The sequence below is a fragment of the Pongo pygmaeus genome, chromosome 9 (assembly GCF_028885625.2).
Source record: "Pongo pygmaeus isolate AG05252 chromosome 9, NHGRI_mPonPyg2-v2.0_pri, whole genome shotgun sequence".
Classification (NCBI taxonomy): Eukaryota; Metazoa; Chordata; class Mammalia; order Primates; family Hominidae; genus Pongo; species Pongo pygmaeus.
Window position 1 is genome coordinate 61,146,281 of NC_072382.2, and position 24,674 is coordinate 61,170,954.

A 24,674-nucleotide genomic window follows, 5' to 3' on the forward strand; every position below is an offset into this window, starting at 1 on the left:
TTTAACTGGAATGAGTGAGTATTCTGGGATCCTTTGTTTAGCATAAACTTGATGACTGAATCCTCTATACCTAGGCAGCCTCTTTTAGTTTCTGAGCAATAACCCTGTTGTCCAGGTGGAATCACAACCATCTTTTTATATACAGGAAGTCCTCACTTCATTTTGTAATTCCCTGAAAAGTGACTTTATGGAAACAGTGTACAGCAGGTCCTCCAACACCATTGGTTTGTTCAAAGTTGTCTAGTTATAATGTTGATGAGTAATAAATTGGTTTCACCATACATAATTTTGCTTAAAGGTGCAGTTTTCAAGAGACTATCAAAGATGTTAAGTGAGGAATACTGTACATCAAATGCACATCCTTTCCCACAGTTCATGTGAAATTCCTTTATAAACTGCTTCTAGGGAATCTATTTAGGCAGGTTATGTATAGAGATCCATGTCACTGGTCTTCAATCTTGGCTTTGATTGAAATCACCTGGGTAGCTTACAAATGATGAGGCCTCAGTCTCATTACCTAAGATTCTGATTTACTTGTACTTGTGTGGGTATGCGGATTTTTTTTTTTTAAGCAAAAGATATGGTTCCAACGATGAAGTTCCTAGAGGGATCAAGCTCTGATGAGTAAGAATAGAACTTAATTGTAATATAATTTCTTCAAATGTTATCTTCAAATGCATTGTCCTTCAACACTATAAAAAATTTTTATTATGCTCTTTTTTCTTACCACTTAGCATTTTCATTTTACATTTGTTGAAGCTATAGATTTATACACACATTGATTGCTGCTTTATTTCACACTTGTACATACATAAAATGGGAAATAGAAAATAAAATGGTCACAGTATCCCTAAAGTTTCTCATTCCGAAACATTTTTAAAATATTTGTTTTTAAAAAATCTGTTTCAATTAAGAAACTGTGGTATACACACACAATAAAGTATTATTCAGGCTAAAAAGGAATAAAATCCTCTCCACTGCAGCAAAAATGGATGAGATTGCAGGTCAGTATATTACGTGAAATAAGCCAGGTGCAGAATGACAAATATTACATGTCATCACTTATATGTAGGAACAAAAAGGAAAATTTTGGCCAGGTGTGGTGGCTCATGCCTGTAATTCCAGCACTTTGGGAGGCCAAGTTGGATGGATCACTTGAGGCCACGAGTTTGAGACCAGCCTGGCAAACATGGTGAAACCAAATCTCTACTAAAAATACAAAAATTACCTGGGGGTGGTGGCGTATGCCTGTAGTCCCAGCTACTTGGGAGACTGAGGCAGGAGAATTGCTTGAATCTAAAAGGCAGAGGTTGCAGTGAGCCAAGATCTTGCCTCTATACTCCAACCTGGGCAACAGAATGAGACTCCAACAAACACATACACACAAAAGGAGTCTCATGAAGGTGGAGATTATAAAGGTGGTTAGCAGAGGCTAGAAAGAAAAGGGGTGGGATGGGGAATGAAGAGAAGTTGATAATTGGGTATAAAATATAAAAAGATGGAACAAATGAGTTCTAGTGTTTGATAGTACAGTACGGAAATTTTAGTTCACAAATATTTATTGCATATTTCCAGATGGCTTGGAAAGAAGATTCCTAACTTTCTCATCATGATAGTTTCTAAGTTATTCTCTTTCTGATCCAGTCACACCCTTCTATATTCTTCTTTTTTAGGCTAGATTGGAACTCTTGAAATCATCCTGTATTTTTATTTATTTTATTTATTTATTTATTTTTTGAGATGGAGTTTCGTTCTTGTTGCCCAGGCTGGAGTGCAATGGCGTGATCTCGGCTCACCACAAACTCCGCCTCCTGGGTTCAAGCAATTCTCCTGCCTCAGCCTCCTGAGTAGCTGAGATTAGAGGCATGTGCCACCACGCCCAGCTAATTTTTATTTTTAGTAGAGACAGGGTTTCTCCCTGTTGGTCAGGCTGGTCTTGAACTCCCAACCTCAGGTGACCCACCCGCCTCGGCCTCTCAAAATGTTAGGATTACAGGCGTGAGCAACCGCACCTGGCCCATGCTACATCTTTACCTGTTGTCTGTTGTTGTTAGTTTGTTCTTGAGCCCAGAAATTACTTCTCACATATATGTTCAAATGATTTTTAACATGAGTGCCAAGAAAATTCATTGGTGGAAATGCAGCCTTTTCAACAAATGGTGTTGGAGAAACTTGATTTTCACATGCAGAAAAATGAAGGTGGACCCTATGTCACACGAGATGCAAAAACTAACACAAACTGGATCAAAGACCTAACCCCAAGAGCTAAAACTATATGCCTAAAAGAAAACGCTGGCAAAACCTTTATGACATCAGAGTGGGGAATGCTTTCTGGGATATGACACCAAAAGCATAGGCAACAAAAGAAAATTAGATTCCTTGGATTACAGCTAAATGAGAAATATTTTTGTGCGTCAAGAAATACCATGAACTGAGTGAAAAAATAACCCATGGATTAGGAAATATATTTGCAAACCATATATCTGAAAAGAGGCTGATATTCATAATATATGAAGAACCGCTAGAACTAAACAACAAGAAACCTAAGGCATCCCATTAACAATGGTCAGAAGACTTGAGTAGACATCTCCCTAAGAAAGATATACCAACGGCCAATAACCATATAAAATGATATTCAAAATCACTAATCATAGGGAAATACAAATCAAACCAAAAATGTGATACCACACATTAGGATGGATATGATAAACAAACAAGCAATGGTGAAACTAGAGGGAAGTAGGAATGCTCAAACATGATCAGAACGTAAAACTGTGCAGGAACAGGGAAAATAGTATGGAGTGTACTTGAAAAATTAGAAATAGAATTATCAGATGATCCCGCAGTTGCATTTGTGGGTACCTACCATCTAGAATTAGAAGTCAGAAGTGGAAGAGATATTTGTACACCCATATTCATAGCAGCGTTATTCACAACAGCCAAAAACGTGGAAGCAACCCAAGGGTCAGTGGACAGATGAATGAAAAAGGGCAGTGCAGTTCATTCATACAATGGAAGGCTATTCAGCCTTAAAAAGGCAGGCACTTCTGGCCAGCACGGGGGCTCACGCCTGTAATCCCAGCATTTTGGGAGGCCGAGTTGGGCAGATGACCTGAGGTCAGTAGTTTGAGACCAGCCTGGCAAAAACATACTGAAACTCTGTCTCTACTAAAAATACAAAAAATTAGCTGGGCATGGTGACGCGTGCCTGCAGTCCCAGCTACTCCGGAGGCTGAGGCACAAGAATCACTTGAACCCATTTTGTTTCCTCTCAGTGAAAGCGACGCACACACTAGCTGCTTCTGTCAGCCATCTTGAACAAGAACCCCCTGAAGGAAGCTTTCTTGAACACTGCTTCTTCTAGAAGTGCTTACCAGGAATTCGAGCAGACATTCACCACCAAAATATAATAAAATAATCATCACCAGTATTTCTCAACTAACCCCCTAGTAAATCTAATTGCTGTCACATAACATCCTTCATTTGTTCTTTATTCTTCTATATTCACCTCCTTCACTCCCTCTCCATTGAAATAAACTAAAACTATAAGACTGGAATGGGCCTCACAGCTATTTTAATTACATGTAACTATTTGTAAAACATAGAGACAGAGGTCAAATCACTAGTACAACTTTCCTAATATGACCTCTATATGATCTGGCAACTGCATATGATCTAACTTTACCCCATACATAGTAGGACCTCAGAGAAGGAACATAAAAGCCAGAAGGCTTGTGTAGACATTTCCTGTTCAATATACATGACAGAAGTAAAAATAAACTTTCTCTACAACCTCTCCTTATCCTGCTTTATGACCTGCAGGAACCTGGAATCTCTATCTTCCTACAGAGAGGAAAAAGGACTTCTTAGCAGTCTTTTGGGCAATAAATCTTGAAATTCTGAGACAAAGACAAAAGGATCAAGTCATTGCCAGATTTACCACAAAGCGAAGGAGGGAAAAAGGAAGAACCATTCACTAACCTGTGGTCTTTGCTCAGTCCTTGGACTCCTCAGGCAGCCTGTTCACTACATTCTCATTTAACTGGAGGTTATCTGTAAATAATACTTGTTGGTGCTGAAGAGAAATTAGGCATCGATTGCTTAACCATGTTTCACTACTGCTTAAAAGTATGCCTAAGACAACTGGTGCCAGGTCTAAGGGGTTTCCAAAGGGCCTTTTAAGATCCTCTAGGGTTTTTGATTCCAAAGAATGACTTTGCAGTACAGAAATCAATATAAGATCTGAAAACCTGAAAACTGATTGATATTTCCTCAGCTCCAAGGACCAATTAGATATTTTCCTGGAAATAAAGACACCATTTCTACTCATGTCCTCAGAACCCTATTAATTAGAGACATAATCCTCATAAAATTGCAGCCTGGATCACTGAACCCTTGTCTACGGTTTTAGTGTCCCCTCCAAAACTCATATGGAAACTTAATCCTCAATGAGGCAGTATTGAGAGGTGGGGGCCATTAAGAGGTGATTGGATTATGAAAGCTCTGCCCTCATGGATGAATTAATCTATTGACAGATTAATGAAATGGTTAATGGATTGACGGGTTGTCATGGGAGTGGTACTAGTGGCTTTATAAGGAGAGGAACAAGCACACACAAACCCTTCTCCATGTGCTGCCCTGTGCCACCTCAGGACTTTGCAGGGAGACCCCACTAGCAACAAGGCCCTCACCAGATGTGGCCCCTCAACCTTGTACTTCTCAACGTCCATAACTATAAGAAATAAATTCCTTTTCTTTATCAATTACCCAGTTTCAGGTATTGTGTTAAAACTAACAGATAGCAGACTGAGACACCTTCCCACATCATGGACTTTGTCTTCACCAGTATTCTACCTCCTGAAAGAAACTACAAAACACCCACTCATCAGGTGTCACTAGCCTGGCAACCTCCCTTAAGCCAGACAAAGCTGAGAAAAAAAGACCCAAAAAACCCATATATGAATAACTGTAATGGTGTCACAGTGATCTATTATTGCCATTGTGACAATTATGAAGTTCTCACTCAAGTTCTGTAGGCTCTTCATGCACACACAGCTCTACCATGTTTGCTTGTTCTGTTTGGTTTCCCTAAGCAAAAGTCAATTGAAGCCATTGTTGCAAAAGATCATGAAGTTCCTGACCAAAAGACCATAAGAGCACACTCAGTATCTGCTGTGTGCCTAAACATAATTCTGAAAAGCTTTGCTTCTGTTCTCTTGAGTACAAATTAGTTGAGCAGATGTCCAAAAAGTCCCCTTTCTGTAGTTCTTGACCAGTATTTACAGGTCCATACTCCATGACTATAAGTTCTTTGTTCCCATACCATTCTACTAAGCTTGGTTTTTGTTTTTTGTTGGTGTTTTATTGTTTGTTTTGCTGTGTACCAAATGAAAATGGAAGTAGATAGATTACTACTATATTACTTGAAACCAGTAATAAGTGATAGGAGACAAACTGAAGAAAAAAATAGAATAATCATAAAATTACATATATATTACACCTCAAAAAAAAGAAAGACAGTGTGGTATGATCTTGCTTGAGGCTATTGGTCCAACATGCGGGCCAACACATTAAGTGATATTCTTATGATGGTGATAATGAATTGTCAAGAAAGAATTGAAACTATATTTGGTTTATTCTTTATAAAAAGGTAGAGGTGTGTGAAATCCATTTTTTTCTAATTTTTCAAACTAAATTGATATAGTTTGGCATTTGAAGGGGTAAGCTTTTGTCATAATCACAATAATAGCCATCACTCTACAGTGCCTAATCTACTTATGCTGGCAATATGCCAGGTGCTTAATCCTGCTGGGCAGTGAGGCTGCAACACAGCCAGGCATGAATCTGAGAGGGTTGGGAAAGGCAGAGCCATTCTGTTGTGGCCTTGGCAATTAGTTTTATTCTGAGAATTAAAGGCTTATAGATTGGCCTCTTAAGAAGACAGAGGAATGTGTAATGATTTTATTTAATTTACTGTATTAAGCTGATGTCATTTGGCACTTGAAGGAATAAGCTCTTGTTTTAATAATAATGGCCACCACTCTTAAGAATTTGCTCCATGCCAAGCAATGCGTCAGGTATTCTAGCATAAAATAGCTTTAACCCTCCTAGGTAGTTCTTATTATCCCCATTTTACAAGTTGAGAAACTGTAGTTTAGGAAGATTATTATCTGCCTAAGAACAATAAGTGAGTGGTAGAGCCAAGACTCAAATCCAGTTGCATAACACCTCAAAGCCCCATTCTTCATAATCTCAGTCAGAGTCTATTTATATAAGAAATCCCCTTATATATAACTTATTATTCCCTGGCAATACCCATAAAGGAGTCATCTCTGTAATGAGCTTTCTGGTACCATGGGAAGCTTCCTATCTCTATCTCTCTTGTTCCACGGAACAATGTTCCTAGCCAGGGAGAGAAGAGCCATTCTAGATCCGGCTAGTCTGAGCCAAGGGAGAATTTTAATCATGTTAAAGGAACCCATCCTGAGTAATTCCTTGACGTCACCCACTAAGTCCATCCACCTTCAGTGACCAGCCTGGCCCTTGTCCGCTATACTCAGCTCTTTCCCTGGCAGCTGAAGTCACCCTAAAAATAGCCTCTGGACCTTGGAAGGAACTTCTCCTGGTGCCTACAGCAAATAAAGTACCACTGAGGTTGGGAAGAATTGCTCCCTGGGCAACAGTCAGCTCCACTCTACAAAAATCTCATTTAAGCCCTCTCATTTTCCAAGAATGAGAGGCCAGGAAAACCCCCACAGAAATAAAATCCCATTCTTTCTTTCTGCCATAAATGTTTTTCTCATTTCTGATCTAACCTAAAATGTACTGACTTGGTGTCCCTTGTTCTAAGCTCTAATGGCAGTTAATATGTCCCATGGTAGGGGGGAGTTACACATAAAATCTTCACAAGCCCCAGTGCCTGAGTATGAATAATTACCAACTTCTCTCATGGGAGTAGGGAGACATTAGAAATCTTCCCCACACTGGGTGCTGGAAAGTCCTGAGGCTCACCTACACACCCCTCACATTTAAGCAATTCCCTATTGCCTGCCCAACCTCAGTGAAGCCACTAAATTTTTTAAGTGGATTTTTTTCAAATGTGGTTTAATTCAGTGATCAATTTATTAGAAACCTGCTCTTTGGTTATTTGTCAAAGGAGTCTAGCAAGATATCTAAGCCATGGGTTCAAAGGCTAAGCTTCAACTTTAAGATTTAATAGCACCATCATAATATGCTAAGACATGGACTAATGTGGTGGCAAAAGTTTCATTCCCCACCCCTACTGGAACTTCACCCCAGAGATATCTGCACCAAACCTGACACCAGTTGGCTCAGTATCTCCCCTTTGTTTACAGCATATCTAAACATGAATAACAAAGGGACACATAATAAATTGGAAGTTGATAAAAGAGAAACTTCTGATACAGGAGATTTCATGATTTCTAGACAGTCCACCTGAGGAGTGAATGCCAACAACCATACAGTACATATTCAGGAGGTCTCCCTTCCCAGCAAAAGAGTCATAGAGGATTGCACCTGATATAAAGAGGGCTTGTCTTGTCTCCTCATCCTTTTCCCCAACCCAGTAGATGGATCCCTCAACAGAAGCTCTGTAATGTCCCCCATTGAGCCACTTTCTGGTCCTGGCCCCACCATCTCTGGGAGGCTTCCTAAAAGTGCTTGCAGCCTGTTTCTCCAACCCCCATCATTTACATTCCTAGCCAATTAGCCCAGCCTTTACTTATTATGGCAGACAGAAGAATGACCTCCCCCAAAATGTTCACACCCTGATCCCTGAGAACAGAGCAAAAGGGACCTTGCAGATGTGATTAAATAGAGGACCCTGAGATAGAGAGATTATCCTGGATTCTCCAGGAGTTGGACCTAAGGTAATCACAAGGATCCTGTCAAGTAAAAGAGGGAAGCAGAAAAGGAGGTCAGAGTGACGTGATGTGAGATGTATTCCACTTTGGGTTTGAAGATAGAGGAAGGGGGCCATGAGCCAAGGAACTTGGGAGGCCTCTAGAAGCTGGTAATCGAAAGGAAATGGATTCTCCCCTAGAACCTATAGAAAGAAAAACAGCCTTGCAAACACTTTAGACCAGTGAGACTCATGTTGGATGTTGAACTTCTAACCTACAAAAATGTAATATAATAAATGTGTGTTGTTTTAAGCCACTAAATTTGTGGTCATTTGTTACAGCAGCAATGGGAAACTAGTATACTTATTCACTATCTTGTATTCTTCTTTCATTATTTCAGATGTGTGGGTCTTGTCTCCCTGAGAGACCACATAGTGCTTTTAGTAAATTGGTCTTATTCATTTCCACCTTATCCTGCATATGGTGAACCCTCAATCCTGTTAACTTCATTATCTCACTTCCTCTAGATAATGCTGACCCTCTGACAGCAATAGGGTTCAGGGAGAAACAAATGAGTCATCAGGCCACCCAGTTACTAGCAACCTAACTTAGCTCTCAATGGCCACCAAGAGAACAAACTCTACTATTCCCTAGTCCAGGGTTCCTTACATAAAATGATGACAGCAAACATAGAAGGTGAGGCAACCTGGATTTACTCACATTTCTCAGGTTATACCAGCAGGAGACCAACAGGTAGGCCCAAGATGGTCTCAAACACAAAAACTCAGTATATCTCCTTTATTTGCAATACAAGGCCTTAGCCATATGATCTCAGTCTTTGTTCTCTACTCATAATGCACTCCAAACCCACCCAAGATGATCTGAAGATCAAGAATGGCTCTACCTGATTGCCTCATTTGCACACAGCATTTGTGGACACAATGTCATTAACACAAGAAGAGAGCCTAGTTAGAAAAGCTGGTGGGGGTCTCTTCATTAACTCCAGTTAACTAGCCATACTTTCTCTTTGCTCTTTGGTAACAAAGATATAAATAGTCCTACACTTCTTTCTTTCACCTGCTCCTCATATATTTTAATAAAAGTACTTACTTGGTTCATTCTATTTCTACTAATACAGAATATTTCCAAACATGTATCGCCATATAATTATAATTTTATAACCCCTCTAAACAAATGCATTTTATGTATTTATTGTACGTACTACTTGACATAATACATTTCTCTATGCATATTCAATTGATTTACCTTCCAACCAAATTATTTATTGAATATTTGTTAAAATATTGGCTGGACCTACCTGAAGGTTAACCTCTTTTTTCATGCCTCTCACTTCAGAGGCATCCTCTGAGGAGAACTTTTCAGGTCTGATTTTCAGGCTCCATCAGAATTATGGGTTGGGCTGTATGTGAACTCACCAAGTAGCCACATTGCAAAGCTTCTGCTGACAACTTGCAGAAAGATGGGCCTCCAGACAAAGACCAGGAGTTCATTGCAGATGCATTTTCACAAAGCAGAGAACTTAGTGCTCCCAGTTCAGCTGGCATCCTCTCTGTCCCCTTTCAAAGGATACCAGTACATCTTTTGTTGACAAGGAGACAAGGACCAGGACATTTGTCCCTTCTTCTCCTGTCTCTTCTGAAAATCATTTATCCCTCATATTTAGGTGGGGGAGCAGTACCTTTTCTGATTGTGTCACTGCAAAGAATGACATATCCTTCCTCCTTCATGTTGAACTCCTCAGCTGTTCTTTTAGAAGACAATGGTACCTGCCAGGGTAAGTGGAGGAAGCCAAATAGCAGGTGTTATAGAAAAGTACTATAAAACAGCATAAAATTCACAGCATATGGATAGAATGTCAGAATTAAAAGGGAATTTAGGAATCCCTCAATCCCATAAAAGTTCATATATCAGATGTGGAAACAGAGGCCCAAATGATTTTCTCAAAGCCATACCCTTAGGGGTGAGAATCAGAACCCTAACTCCTGACTCCCAGCACTGTTTCCACTAACTCCTATCTCATTCCATCTCAACCCCCATATCCACTGGCAAAATAGAACACTCCATAAAATCAACCACAATTTCAGACAAGATGAAGTAATGCATGATGCTAAATATAGGAAGTTAAGTCATTTGGATTTTTGTTTGTTTGAACTCAAGTGTTTTAAAATTTTATCTTATGAATATTATTATAATCTGATTTGGGTTTTATTCTTTAGCAATTTACTTATCTTAAGTGGTGGCACCAATATTTATTTTCCTGCTGCAAAACCGTCAATGTTCCCAAATATTGGTCCAGGAATTGTAAATGATTTATGCCTGCTGATTGAGTCTCTCACTACAAATCACATTAGCCCTGAAGCAGGCAGACATGCCCATATCTTCCTCTGAGTCAGTGCCTGGATCCAGGGGATCAGACCTCTTAACTGATATGGCAGACAGATAAGCTATGTTTCAGGTCCTCAAAAGGAACCTGGAAAATATAATTAATTCAAGCCAAATACTCTTACTGTTCCCTTGCATATACAACAAAGATAAAAATATCTATCTTATTAAACTGTTGAGAGTAAGAAAGATAATATATACACAGTGCCTGGCACATGGATGGAACTTAGTTGATGGTAGTTATAATATTTATAATATCTTTTCTTTGTTTCAATTTAATATGATTTATATGACTTTTCATACTTACTGCACATGCAACATCTTTTAGATAATTCTATATCTAGATTATTAATAAAACATTGATATCCTCTTCAGTATTTATACAGATGCACGTCTTCTAAAGTCTTCAGCAAAATTCCCCCTGGGGAATTTCAGCTGTCTCTCACTCTCTTTTTTTTTTCACTTTTATTTCCATATTAAAGGTTTTTATTTTTAAGGTATACAATATGATATTTTGATACATGTATACTTTGTGAAATGATTGCAACAACCAAGTTAATGAACATATCATTACCTCACATAGTTTCCTCTGTGTGTGTGTGTGTGTGTGTGTGTGTGTGTGTGTGCTTAGAGCTCTTGAGATCTACTCTCTTAGCAAATTTCAAGCATATGTTAACTATAGTCACCAGGCTGTATATTAGGTCTCCAGAACTTACTCATCTTATAACTGAAAGGTTGTATCCTTTAACTAGTATTTCTCTTTTACCCCCAACCACAGCCCCAAATAATCACCATTCTAACCTTTGTTACTGAGTTCGACTTGTTTTTTGAGATTCTACATATAAGTGAGATCATGTATTATGTGTCTTTCTGTGCCTCACTTATTTCGTGTGGCATAATATCCCCCAGGTTCAGCCATGTTGGCACAAATGACAATATTTCCTTCTTCTGAATAATATTGCTGACTAATATTCCACTGTGTGTGTGATAAACACACACCACATTTTCTTTAATAATTCATTCATCAATGGACACTTAGGCTGTTTCTGTATCTTGGTTATTGTTAATCTTGCTGTCTCTTTGGAAGCCATTTCTGTACTCCCTCCCCCAGAAGCAGCTTTACTGCAGTCTAAAAGTGTCTTAGGAAAATGATTCAGAAGCAACTACTTCTCTTGGCATGTTCTTCAGTAAACACGACGATGGAAAGCTTTGATTTCTGCCCTTCTTTAAACAGTGCAATCGATTTTCAGTTGGGATTTTCCAGTTAATTTGATAGCTCCACGTTTCTATCAGGCTGAAGAAAATGTGTGTGTTGTGGGCTGTTGTATTACTGTTGCTGGTAGTGCTGTTGCTACTGCTGAGATTTTGTGGTTGAGTCCATATTATAAAGGAATTGTAGAGCAGTAATAAATTTAACTTGAGCTCTGAACTCAAGCCTTCAGGTGTGACTTTTTTAGTCACGTGGAAATTCACACGAGAATTTTCAACCAGACTTCATGTTTATTTTTATTTCTGAAGCAAAGGGTACAGTAATCTGGTCTAAACTAATGGGAACAAACATTACAGTTAGACTTTATTGGAGTGTTGTAAAAATATTTTTTTCCAAAATCAGATTGTTTCAAAACTGACCCTGGTTTCCAGATTTTAAAGTTGGGAAATAAGACAGTAAAAATCAAGGGTCAAATAGTCAAGCGACTATTTTTTTAAAATCAGCATTTTCCTTGGAGACTTTCGTTAGACCGTACTCTGTTTAGTACTGAAACTCAGAGAAGTTCCAGGAATAGCGGGATGAAATCTAAGTGATCCGCGCACGGGAAGCTCTACGCTTCCTTCGGCTCGCTCAGTAAATCCGGGATGGGCTCAGAGAATGACTTCGCATTTTGCACCAGAAGATCTCAGTCTTTAGAGAGAACCCTAGACGAAATCCTTACTTCCCTGCCTCATTCCTGAAAACTTCTACCTGGGAACCGACTTGCTGTGACAAATAAAATGGGAGGAGTCTGGCTGAATAGTTTGTGGATTTCGGAAAGCAAAGCGAAATGCCGCTCTAACTAGCTCCGAATTTTCTGCAAGCTATCTTGTGAAACTGGTGAATTTGCCAGAATGAATTTTCATTCATTTAACTTTGGCAGATCGTCTACTAGGGTGCCTGGCATGGTGCTAATTGCTGGAGAAAATGATTTTCAAACAAAAACGAAAAAAAACTTTCGGCCCCCAGCAAGGAGCCAGGCAAATCCTACAAACTCAAGGAGTGCTTGAGAGGTGAGTTAATGACTGTCCCTCCTGTCCTAAAGAGACGGACTTTTAAAGTCAGCCTTGAAACTGCTCGAGGCTACACTAGCGCCCTCTGGACGCAGGCTCTGGTTAGCGCCCCACAGCACCAGCCTTTGATTTGTAGCTGCCAAAGATTTGATAGCGGGGAGTACGTGTCTATTCTGAAGGCTGAAGACACACACGACAGTCAGGAGTAGAATTCCGACCCCTCAAAGTGACATGGCCACAAAATCTGCGTCTACAGTCTTTCATTTTGCGGTCACCGTGGCACGGGCGAAAGCTATGAACTCTCTCTTTAGGAAAATACACATCACAGACACACACACTTACAAACGGTTTCAGGTGGTTCTTATGTTAGAAACCTCTGGTCTTGGGAAAAAAATCATTTCCGCTGAAGTATGTGGTAGCTGAGCGTAAATACTCTTCTGCTACAGCCCCAGTGGCAGAGGCCCAAGCACTACTCCCCACTTAGTGCCCGCACTGCGGCATTCGCAACTCTTCAAGCAGCTCTGCACTGAAAACCCAGGCCAGAGATCGGAGCCTAAACTGCTGAAAAGCTCCAAGGCTCCGGACAGGGTCTCAGCAGGGGTTGTCTTCCTTCAGGATCCGGGGCTCGTTGTGCCCAAGATCCGCCATCCAAGCCCTGCTCGGCGCACAGCTTGCCTGTTCCATGCTCTGCGCCTGACGCGCGCTGGTGTCCTCCCGGGCCAGTTCCAGTCCCGGGTCCTGTGGCCGCCCTGCCGGCGGACCCTGCGGAGAGCGAGTCTTAAATTCCCAGTCCCCAGCCCCGAGTTGTTATTCCCTCGCTGTAGTTAAGAAGGAGGAGATCAATTAAGGGCATCTTGGAAATTAGGCGTTCCCGCTGTCTCCTTTGAGCACGGAGGCCACCAACCCCCTAGGGGGAAGAGATGTAGCGCGAGGCAGGGGTGTCGTCCTAAGAAATTTCGACGCTTCTGGGGACTGAGGACCAAGGTGCGGACACGACCCCGGGGTACCTGGAGTTCCGTGACTCGCGCCACGGACGGCACACCTAGGGGCTAATTTCTGCTCTTCCTCAAAGAACCTCAAGCCAGGGTCCTTGCCTCCCCCTACAGCCCCAGGATGCAGCTGCTGCTCTCACCGCACAGGCAGCGCCCGGACCGGCTGCCGCAGATGGCGCGCTGCGAGCTTCCACCGGGAGATGGTGGAGACGCTGAAAAGCTGCTTTCTCGCCACTCTGGACGCTGTGGGCGGCAAGCGCCTTAGTCCCTACCTCTGCTGAGCTGAACGCTCAGGCACAGTGGAATTGAAACCCGGTGCTGCGGGATGTGAGAGTTGTTGAGGTCACGCGTAATTGGGTGTGATGGAGGGCGCCTGTTCGTGATGTGTGCAGGTTTGATGCAAGCAGGTCATCGTCGTGCGGGTGTGTGGCTGCGACCGCCCGAGAGACTCGGAGGCAGGCTTGGGACACGTTTGAGTGAACCCCTCAGGATACTCTTCTGCGCCAGTATCTGTTTTTTAGTGTCTGATTCAGAGTGGGCACATGTTGGGAGACAGTAATGGGTTTGAGTGTGTGTAAATGAGTGTGACCGGAAGTGAGTGTGAGCTTGGTCTAGGCAGGGACCACACAGCACTGTCACGCCTGCCTGCTCTTTAGTAGAGGACTGAAGTGCGGGGGTGGGGGTATGGGGCCAGAATAGAATGTCTCTGGGACATCTTGGCAAACAGCAGCCGGAAGCAAAGGGGCAGCTGTGCAAACGGCTCAGGCAGGTGATGGATGGCAGGGTAGGAAGGGGGAGGTCCAGAGGTCTGGATGGAGGCTTCCGCATCTGTACTTTGCAACTCACCCCTCAGGCCCAGCAGGTCATCGGCCCCCTCCTCCCACATGTAATGGATCTGAAGAGTACCCCGGGACAGTCCAGGGAGATGGAGATTCAGAAAGTATCCATGGAGAGCTTACGGAATCCGCTATGAGGACAAGGAAACTCTTGTAGATCCCTGCCTATCTGAGGCCCAGGCGCTGGGCTGTTTCTCACAACATTCCTTCAAGATGAGACCGTGGTCCCCATTTCAAAGATGAGTACATTGAGGCTCTGTGAAGTTACTTGCCCATGATCACACAACCAGGAATTGGGCCAACTGTAATTGAACTTCTGTCTAACAAAGTTCTTGCTCCCAGCTCCGTCTCTTGTTTCCCACGAGCCCTGGCCCTCTGTGGGTAATATCAGCTACTGGAGTCAGATTTCTTGGGCCCAGAACCCACCCTTAGGGGCATTAACCTTTAAAATCTCACTTGGGCAAGGGTCTGGGGTCAGAGTTGGAAGAGTCCCTACAATCCTGGACCCTTTCCTCCAAATCCTGAAACCAGGGGTGGAGTGGCGCGCGGGTTCAAAACCAGGCCGGACTGAGAGGTGAAATTCACCATGATGTCAAACTGCCCCCAAATTCCCGCTCACTTTAAGGGCGTTACTTGTTGGTGCCCCCACCATCCCCCCCATTTCCATCAATGACCTCAATGCAAATACAAAGTGGGACCGTCCTGCTGGATCCTCCAGGTTCTGGAAGCATGAGGGTGACGCAACCCAGGGGCAAAGGACCCCTCCGCCCATTGGTTGCTGTGCACTGGCGGAACTTTCCCGACCCACAGCGGCGGGAATAAGAGCAGTCGCTGGCGCTGGGAGGCATCAGAGACACTGCCCAGCCCAAGTGTCGCCGCCGCTTCCACAGGGCTCTGGCTGGACGACGCCGCCGCCGCTGCCACCGCCTCTGATCCAAGCCACCTCCCGCCAGGTGAGCCCCGAGATTCTGGCTCAGGTATATGTCTCTCTCTCCCTCTCCCTCCATTAGTCATTTTCTCTCTCCCTTTCCTCCTCTCCCTCTCTCTCCGTTAGTCTCTTCATCAGATAGTCTCTGTTAGTCCGCGATTTATACCAGGCTCCTGCCCTAGGTTGGATCAGACAGTCTCAATCCCCCGGCTCGCTCTTCCTGCTCGGCTGCGGACTCCAGTCTTACTCTCTCGCACTGTACACAGGCTTGGGCCAGTCTCGGGACACTCAGGCTCCCCAGGGACCGCGCACAGAGCCGGAGGCAAGAGAAACTTTCCGCAGACGGTGCGATCAGGGATGGCGTCTGGAGCCCAGCAGTCCCAGGGAAATTGGTTCAGAACTTGGAACAGAGCGGATGGGTGGCAAATAGGCACGACGACTGAGGGACAAGCAGCCCTAAACTGCAAGTCCCAGTCACAGGCTCTGGGAGCAAAGAGAGAAAGTCTTGGGTCCCAATTTAAGAGTAAAACTTGGTTCCTGCAGGGGACTGAGGTGCCAGCAGGCGGAGCTTAGGCTGAGCACTAAAACTGATTCTTTTATTTCTCAGATTCCAATTGCAGAGATAATCCCTGTGGACAGATCTCCCCACCCCTCCCACCAAGGTGTATGCAAAAGCCCCACAAGAGGAGGACAGCTCTGGGTTTCCTTATGGGATCAGCTTCTGTGACAGGGGCCTGGGAGCATGTCCTCCACAGATACCTGGCTAACAGCTTTATATGTATGTGTGTGGCTTTGGGGAGAAGGGTAGGACTGAGACCTCCCCCACTCAGCTCTCCCTGTAGGATTGCTCCTCCAGCTGTCAAACTGTGCATGCTACAGGCCCACTGAACCTCCCAGAAGTCCACTGTGCTGACAAGGAAACAAAAAAGAAGAGAAATATAATGACCAGTCTAAAGCCACAAAGCCAGGGCGTTAGAAGCAAGACAGAAAACCAGGATAGGAGCCAAGGTCTGTGGGCTCCTAGAACTTCGAACTGGCGCAGGTGGTTTACCTCATTCTTCCCTTGCAGAGAGGTGTCATGGGCTTCCAAAAGTTCTCCCCCTTCCTGGCTCTCAGCATCTTGGTCCTGTTGCAGGCAGGCAGCCTCCATGCAGCACCATTCAGGTAAGACAGCCTGAAGCCAGAACCACACTGGTATCAGACAATTCCATGCCTCTTAAGTGTGGTGTACTGAATGCTTAAAAACCGACAGGGGGCCGGGGTAATGTATGTACTCATGCACATATATAATTTTTTTCTGATATAAAAATGTGTGGTACACAATTTATAAGTAGTGATAAATATTTAGACAATATTCTTTATTATAATTTTTTTGAGACGGAGCCTCACTCTGTCATCCATGCAGGGGTGCAATGGCACCGTGTCGGCTCACTGCAACTTCCATCTCCTGGGTTCAAGCAATTCTCCTGCCTCAGCCTCCCGAGTAGCTGGGATTACAGGTGCCCACCACCACGCCTGGCTAATTTTTGTATTTTTAGTAGAGACAGGGTTTCACCATGTTGGCCAGTCCGGTCTCAAATTCCTGACCTCAGGGGATCCGCCTGCCTCAGCCTCCCAAAGTGCTGAGATTACAGCCGTGAGCCACCGCACCCAGCCTATTATAAATTTTATATAGCCCACTGAGTCTCACAAAATGCTTTTGTTGCTTTTAGCCAAACTTTTGTATGTGTAGCCATCCTGTTTATCCTATTCAGCCATGATTTGAGAAATGAATTGCATCCTATTCTGTTAAATAGTTTGCCACTAAATTTGTTATTGTTAAATCTGGTATTTTACCTGTTGATCTATTTCTCACCCACATATAAATCTATTAAACTGAAACTATTTTCAGGTTCAGCACTAACTGTAAGTTTTAGCATTTAATTTTTAATAATGGCTGCACTCAGCTTGCAAAATTCTTGAAAATTTAACCATTAGCTTTCACAAGCCTATAAAAACTGGCTCCAGCACACCACTGCTTGGATGCCACACCAGTGCCTGGGTCCTGAGGAGGACACTGGCCTTGTGCCCTGTCCCTTAGGACTCCTGCTGGCCACATCCTCAGGGGAAGAAGCAAAGACCAAGAAGCCTGGCTGCTTATCCTGGGGAGGGGCAGGCAGGGGCTCACAGCCTGCACTGAGTTTGCTTCCCCTCCACAGGTCTGCCCTGGAGAGCAGCCCAGCAGACCTGGACACGCTCAGTGAGGAGGAAGCGCGCCTCCTGCTGGCTGCACTGGTGCAGGACTATGTGCAGATGAAGGCCAGTGAGCTGGAGCAGGAGCAGCAGGAGAGAGAGGGCTCCAGGTGAGGCTCCCCAAGGGCTCAGCACAGGGCCTCCTCTCCCGGCAGCATACACAGGAAGGTGGATCCCAAGAGGTAGGAGAGAACACACTGGCTAGGAATCCAACAGGTTGTGTTGTTCACCGGGACCTGGGGCCCGGCTGTTCTCAGCCTCCAAGGGAGACAGAGGTCCCACTGCAGCTGGAGGTACCGTGGTTAGACATAATAAAAGGCTCCGTTTCTGAAAGTTCTTAGGAAATGAAATGGGGAGGTGTGGAATCGCTCACTGTGGGAATTGTTCTTGCAGTACTGGGAGATCTCCCAGCACTGGATGAGTTAAGACTAGTAAGGGTGAAGTCAGGGATAGACATAGTATATCTCAGGAAGTTTTAGAAATTTGGATCCACCTTGTTAATCTGCATATGACATTCTTTCACATCTGCAAGGAGCCTTCATTTCACATTTGCAAGGTCAAGGTGAGGCCCTTGCAGGGGATGGGGACAGGTAGAGCAGTGTCTGAGGTAGGTTTGAGCCTTTAAATGTGTGGCATCTGTGGAGATGTGCATGTTGTCAGGAGGCCAGGGAGAGCACCCTTCCCCAGATCCACATCCCTGTGTACCTTGAGCCTGAGCAGAGACCAGCCCCTGGCCTGGCCCCAGCACTGCTCAGGCAGAGGCATGTGTTGCCCCTGCATCTGCCCTGAGAACCCCTCTGTCAAGCATGAAGGACTGAACAGCATGTGGAATGCCAGAAAAGATCATCCTTCCCCATCCAGCCCTTCCCTGCACTGCCCTGGCCCACTGCACCTCTGAGCTCTCCTAATGAAGGATAAGTGAGCTGCCCTCCTGCCTGCCCCTCCTGCTCCCAGGGTCCCCTGCCTGGTCTAACCTTCTAAGTGACTGCCCATGGGGACAGATTCTGGTGCATGGTACTCTCTGGCATGTGTTTTCCCTGCAGCCTGAACAGCCCCAGATCTAAGCGGTGCGGTAATCTGAGTACTTGCATGCTGGGCACATACACGCAGGACTTCAACAAGTTTCACACGTTCCCCCAAACTGCAATTGGGGTTGGAGCACCTGGAAAGAAAAGGGATATGTCCAGCGACTTGGAGAGAGACCATCGCCCTCATGTTAGCATGCCCCAGGATGCCAACTAAACTCCTCCCTCTCCTTCCTAATTTCCTTTCTTGCATCCTTCCTATAACTTGATGCATGTGGTTTGGTTCCTCTCTGGTGGCTCTTTGGGCTGGTATTGGTGGCTTTCCTTGTGGCAGAGGATGTCTCAAACTTCAGATGGGAGGAAAGAGAGCAGGACTCACAGGCTGGAAGAGAATCACCCGGGAAAATACCAGAAAATGAGGGCTGCTTTGAGTCCCCCAGAGATGTCATGAGAGCTCCTCTGTCCTGCTTCTGAATGTGCTAATCATTTGAGGAATAAAACTATTTTTCTCCAAAGATCTGAGCTGTGGTGGTCATTGTTCTGATCTATGTCCCAGGCTTCATAGTGTCTAAGACCTATGCTTAGAAACAGCCTTAACCCTAGGCTAGCTGGACAGAGGGTATGGTGGGTGGTCCCTCTGACCAAGCTCAAGCAGCAAGAACAGGGGTCCTAAGGAGCAGGTAAGCACCTCTAGGACTTGATGCTGCAAACTCCGCTCCTCTTCCAGGTAAGACTGAGGAATTTTTTATTTTCCTAAGAAAGGGTATTTGGTGCCCGTGACTGGGGTATAGATTTTATAGTCCTTTGTGAATGGGGCTGGGTGTGGGACCATAATTCACTCCAGTGTCATAAGCCTCCGCTTTGATTTTTAGCTAGTTTATACAGGAAAGATTGGCTGTTACTGCTCCACATTCCATAGCCAGTCATCCAGAGTCACCTTTGGGTTTTCTGACACCCCTGGGAATATCTATGGGGAGTGATCATGGCATTTTCCCTAATGGCCTTGTGATTTTCTGCTCTGATAATTGTGTTTAGGAGAAACACTTAAAGTTAATTGGTGCCTTTCAGCACAGCAACTTTACCATGAAGGTCCCATGGGGCTGACCTCTCTCCCAGCCTCTCACTCACAGACCTCTTCTTTCTCCATCCTGCAAATCAGAATCATTGCCCAGAAGAGAGCCTGTGACACTGCCACCTGTGTGACTCATCGGCTGGCAGGCTTGCTGAGCAGATCAGGGGGTGTGGTGAAGAACAACTTTGTGCCCACCAATGTGGGTTCCAAAGCCTTCGGCAGGCGCCGCAGGGACCTTCAAGCCTGAGCAGCTGAATGACTCAAGAAGGTGATTGCCCTTGTATGATGGGATGGGAAGATGAATGACTTGTTTTTATAGGGGTGTAAAACCACTCTGAGCCTCCCTGAGACCATGTGGTTTTAAAAAATCCATAAGGGAAGGTACCCACACCAGTATCTGAGTTCCAGTAGCTAAAACCCTAGAATTTGGATTCATCTCTGTTTTTTCAGTCTCTCCTTGTAACCCTGAGATCATGAGACCAAGAAATATAGATCCTGTTTATTTAAAACACTGCTCTTTGACATTTATAATTTTGATTATTCTAGCCTTTGAGTTTGAAAGATAATGACACTATCATTTTAGAGTATACATTACTATGTCGTGTACCTCTTAATTAAGTGTACAGACTTGAGTTCAAGAACTGTATTTGCCCTTTACCAGCTATATGACCATGAATTGGTTACTTAACTCTCTCCAAGCCTCAGTTTCTCCATCTGTAAATTGAGGGCTACAATATTATCTACCTCCAAGCATTACTATAAAGAGCAAGTGAGATAATAGATGTTGAGTCTGACAATTAACCAGTAACTAAATTCTAGCTGTTATTTTCTTCCTCCTAGGTCACAATGAAGCTGAACTCCTTAATGTATAATGAAAGCAATTTGTAGGAAAGGCTCCATGGAAGACATACATATAGGCATCCTTCTTGATACTGAAAACTATCTTCTTTGTTTGAAAGGAACTGTTGCTAAATCAGAACAAGCTCATTGCAGTTACCTATTGTGCATCTTTTAAAATACTTGATTATGTAACCATAAATCTGACAGCATGTCTCACTGGCTTATCTGGTAGCAAATCTAGGCCCCGTCAGCCATCCTATTGACATTGGTGGCTCTGCTAAACCTCAGGGGGTCATGAAATCACTGCCTCTTGGGCATCTGGGGACACATGGTAATGCTGTGCCTTGACAGAAGTATTTGTTTAAAGAAATGTCAATGCTGTCATTTGTGAACTCTATCAAAATTAAAAATGTATTTTCTATACGCTTCAATGGAATATCTGCTGCTATTTATGCTATTTTTCCCAGGAGAGTTTCAGGGGCCTGTAAGCACTCTGTTGACCAACCAATCTGACTCACTTAGCACAAAGACAACATGCCTGGGATGGATCCCTAGTGTCTTGTACCCTCAGTTTTTAGTGAAGCATCTCCTATTGAAATTAGAGCCTTGTGCATGTCAAAGAGAACAATTCATATTTATTTTCAGAGGGTGCCCTGGTCTCCAGCCTCAGAAGTTACCCATGTACTCCTCCTTCATGCAGGTTTGCCTTTACCCATCCCTGCCCTTCCTCCATATAAGAAGCTCTTCATGCACCCCTTAGCCTGCTTTAGAAACAATGGCTCAGAGCCTAAAATGGGGATCACAGACTGGCCAACCTAGAAAGGTCATCAATGCCATTCAACCCAACTTTTTTATTCTGTGAGGTTCAGAGAAACGTCTTGCTCAAGGTCCAGCAATAGGTTTAACAGAGACATTCATACACTTCACAAATACTTATTGAGTGCCTGCTATATGCTAGGCACTAGGAATAGAGCAATGAACTGAACAGAGCAGACAAAACTCCCTGGGCTCATGGGCTTACATTCTAGCAGGGGAGATTGAGGTGGTACATGCTATAGAATCAAGGACTCTCAGTATTGGAAGGAATCCAGAATGTCATAGAGTCTGATGCCTTCCTTATTCAAGGTAGGAATTACCCAGCATCAACAACCATAGCATTCTTTGGGACCACCAGTGACAAGCTGCTGAGTGTAACTCCCAAGGTGAGTTAGCAGCCAGTTTCACTGGTGGTAGTCAGCTAATTAGGGTTAGTTATTAGTTAACTAGTCAGCTAGTGGTTAGAAAAGTCAGCTCCTACCCACTGACTCTATTTTCTCAGGCCATATAGAATTATGCCCCCTTCTCTCCTCCAGTCTGTATTCAACACAGTAACCCACTGTGACTGTAAAAGATAGATCACACCGTGTCTCTCCTATGCTCAAAACATCCCAGTGACTCCCCATCTCATGAGCAAACACCTGAAGCATTGCAGGCCAAGTTGATCTTCCCTTTCTCTCCTCTCACCACCACCCCCATTACCTGCCTGACCTCATCTCCTACTCTCCCGCACACTGGCCCTCTTACTATTCCTCAACTTCCTATCTTCCAGCACTCAACCACCACTCGTACTCTGTGAAGAACACCCTCCATCCATGGCTTTCATCTCCTCCAATTATTTCTCAGATGTCACCTATCCTGACCATTCTTTCTGAAATTGCACCCCACTCCCACTAACAACATACCCTAGCCCTCTTCTTTGCTTAATTTTTTTCTCCTTACTGTTTATTACCTTCTACTATACTATATGTTTTGTTTATTATTTTGTTTGTTATTTGTATCCCTCCCAGCCATAAGTATAAGATTCACATGGTCAGGGATATGGTTATTTTGTTAATTGCTGTATCCCAAAATGCTGAACAGTGTGCCTGGCACAAGGTAGCACTCTATAAATATTTGTTGAACGAAAGAGTGAATGAATGAAGTAAAGTCTTCTTCTCTTTTACTTTTGTGGTCAACTCTTAGGTTCCCTCTGGACCTATTTTTCTTCATGCCAAATTCTCCAAGGGCCTTAAGCTTTAACAATCACATCTGGATAGTAAATTGTTCAACAGCCTGAAGACTGCAGTGGCCACCAGTTTGTCAGTAACTCTGTTTCCTGCCTCAAGACTTTTACACAGACTATTTCTTTTGTTTGGACACACTTCTAACCCCATCTTCCTCCTCCATGTCATTAATTCTGACCAGCTTTTCTTCCTCTTCCCATGCAGTGAACAAAGCAAACCAGGAGGGTGCTCTCCAGGTTTGATACCTATGAGTGGACAGGTAACTTCAAAATCAGGAGGAGAAACAGCAGGAAGACTATTTCAGTCGTGGGTCCAAGACACCTTCACCAATAATAAAGTTAATACTATACTGAATTCACACAAAGACCTTGTGGATATTTCTCAAATGACCCAGAGTTCATAGAGTAAAAGAGTGCGGTTAATTTTAATCCTCAAATAAAACATAGAGTTCACTGGATCAGGAACCTAAGAAAAGATGTAATAAGTGCATACGGCAATCAAAGCACAAAATGGAGAAACAATGAGTTTTGGTGTGGATGCATCACCAGTCTTTACTACTGACAACCCCCTAGGACACTACAGAGAAAGGATGTTTTTTAATGCCAGTTAATGCTCATCCCAAACAATCAGAGCCTCAGTATATATGCTGTGGCTGACTGAATTATTGCTCCCAGTTCTTCACTATACTATCATAGTATTATAAACCCTTGTTATTGCCATGATCTAATGGTTGGTTCACCATGGATAGAAGTTGCCATAGGGAGAGAAGTTGACTTCTCTGCCTCATGACTTTGGGCTTGACCATGTGGTTTGTTGTGGCAAATGGGCTATAGTAGACATGGTGCAAGCAGAGGCTTGAAATATGTTTATGTGGTTGGCTTTTGGGCTTTTGTGCTTCTGCCATCACCATGAAAAGAACATGCCCTAGATATCTATCTTAGTCCATTTTGCATTGCTATTATAAAATACAAAAGACTGGGTAATTTATAAAGAAAAAATTATTTTTCATAGTTCTACAGGCTAGGAAGTCAAGAGAATGGTGCCTGCAAGCATCTGGTGAGGGCCATTTTGCTACGTAATAATATGGGGAAGGGCATCACATGGTAAGAGGGCAAGATTGTGTGTTAGCTCAGGTCTCTCTTCCTCTTCTTATAAAGTCACCAGTCCCATCATGTGTGCTCCACACTGATGACCTTATCTAATCCGAATTTCCCCTCAAAGGCCCCACTGACAATCAACAAATTAATCTGGTGATTAAGTTTCCAACATATGAAATTTGAGGGACATATTCAAATCATAGAAGTATTCTTTGCCTTATTAGCCTGGACTCCAAAATAAGACATGTGGACCTAAACCTGGCCTACAGCCTGGATCCATACCCAACCAACACTAGCTGAGATCAACTTCATCCAAACCAAGCCACAAACCCATAAGCAAGAAAAACAAGTATTTGTTATTATAAGCCACTGAAATTAAGTTTGCTTTTATGTAGTGTTGTGGCAATAATTAAATGATTCATAGTATTTGGGGATGTTATCGATTAAGTTGTGTCCTCCCAGATTTATATGTTGAAGACCTAACCCCCAATGTCCTCCCAAATTTATATGTTGAAGACCTAACTCAAGACCTAATGGCATTTGGAGATAGGGCCTTTAAGAATGTAATGTAAGGTTAAAAAGGTCATAAGGGTAGGGCCCTAATCTGATAGGACTAGTGTCCTTATAAGAGGAGAAAGAGACACAAGAGAGCCTTCTCTCTCTCTTCATGCATGTGCACACAGAGTGGAAGGCCAGGTGAGGCCATAGTGAGAAGGCAGCCATCTACAAGCCAGAAAGAGAGGCCACCCTAGACACCAATCTTAATGGCACCTTGATTTTGAACTTCCAGCCTCCAGAACTATGAGAAAATAAATTTCTTTTGTTTAAGTCACTCAGTCTGTGGCATTCTCTTATGGCAGCCTGAGCAGATTAATTCAGGGGCATTAGCGGATAAAATTATTTTTGTTGCCACAGCTTGCTTTTCCTCCTGTTGAGCTCTAGGTAAATTTGATGATCATCCAACTTGACAAATTTACTTATTTCTTTTTTTATTATACTTTAAGTTCTAGGGTACATGTGCACAACGTGCAGGTTTGTTATTTCTTTTTAGTAATTTATTTTGGTAACCATTTTCACTCTGTC

The 24,674-nt window shown here is 43.5% G+C and overlaps 2 protein-coding genes across 8 annotated transcripts in view; one reads left to right on the forward strand and one right to left on the reverse strand.

The window, feature by feature from the left end:
* Positions 1 to 8,937: 8,937 nt before the first annotated feature.
* LOC129008999 (calcitonin gene-related peptide 2-like) overlaps positions 8,938 to 24,674 on the reverse strand; it is a 73,130-nt gene continuing 57,393 nt past the window's right edge. Inside the window, exon 5 of the mRNA XM_054441634.2 lies at positions 8,938 to 9,649. The gene's annotated coding sequence lies outside the window, so the exon portion shown is untranslated. The remainder of the gene's footprint in view (positions 9,650 to 24,674) is intronic.
* CALCA (calcitonin related polypeptide alpha) lies at positions 15,202 to 20,883 on the forward strand. Of its 7 annotated transcripts, none has more exons than XR_008492604.2 (6): positions 15,202 to 15,332; positions 16,353 to 16,447; positions 17,482 to 17,625; positions 18,559 to 18,730; positions 19,700 to 19,880; positions 20,453 to 20,883. XR_008492604.2 is itself a non-coding variant. In XM_054441632.2 (5 exons), exons 2-4 carry the CDS (start codon positions 16,362 to 16,364, stop codon positions 19,857 to 19,859), a joined length of 390 nt encoding a protein of 129 aa, XP_054297607.2. In that variant the 5' UTR covers positions 15,202 to 15,332; positions 16,353 to 16,361; the 3' UTR covers positions 19,860 to 19,880; positions 20,453 to 20,883. The 7 variants fall into 7 exon arrangements, 5 of the variants coding, with proteins under 5 accessions (XP_054297607.2, XP_054297606.2, XP_054297604.2 ...); XR_008492603.2 differs by having other exon boundaries at positions 15,202 to 15,308; XM_054441632.2 differs by lacking the exon at positions 18,559 to 18,730.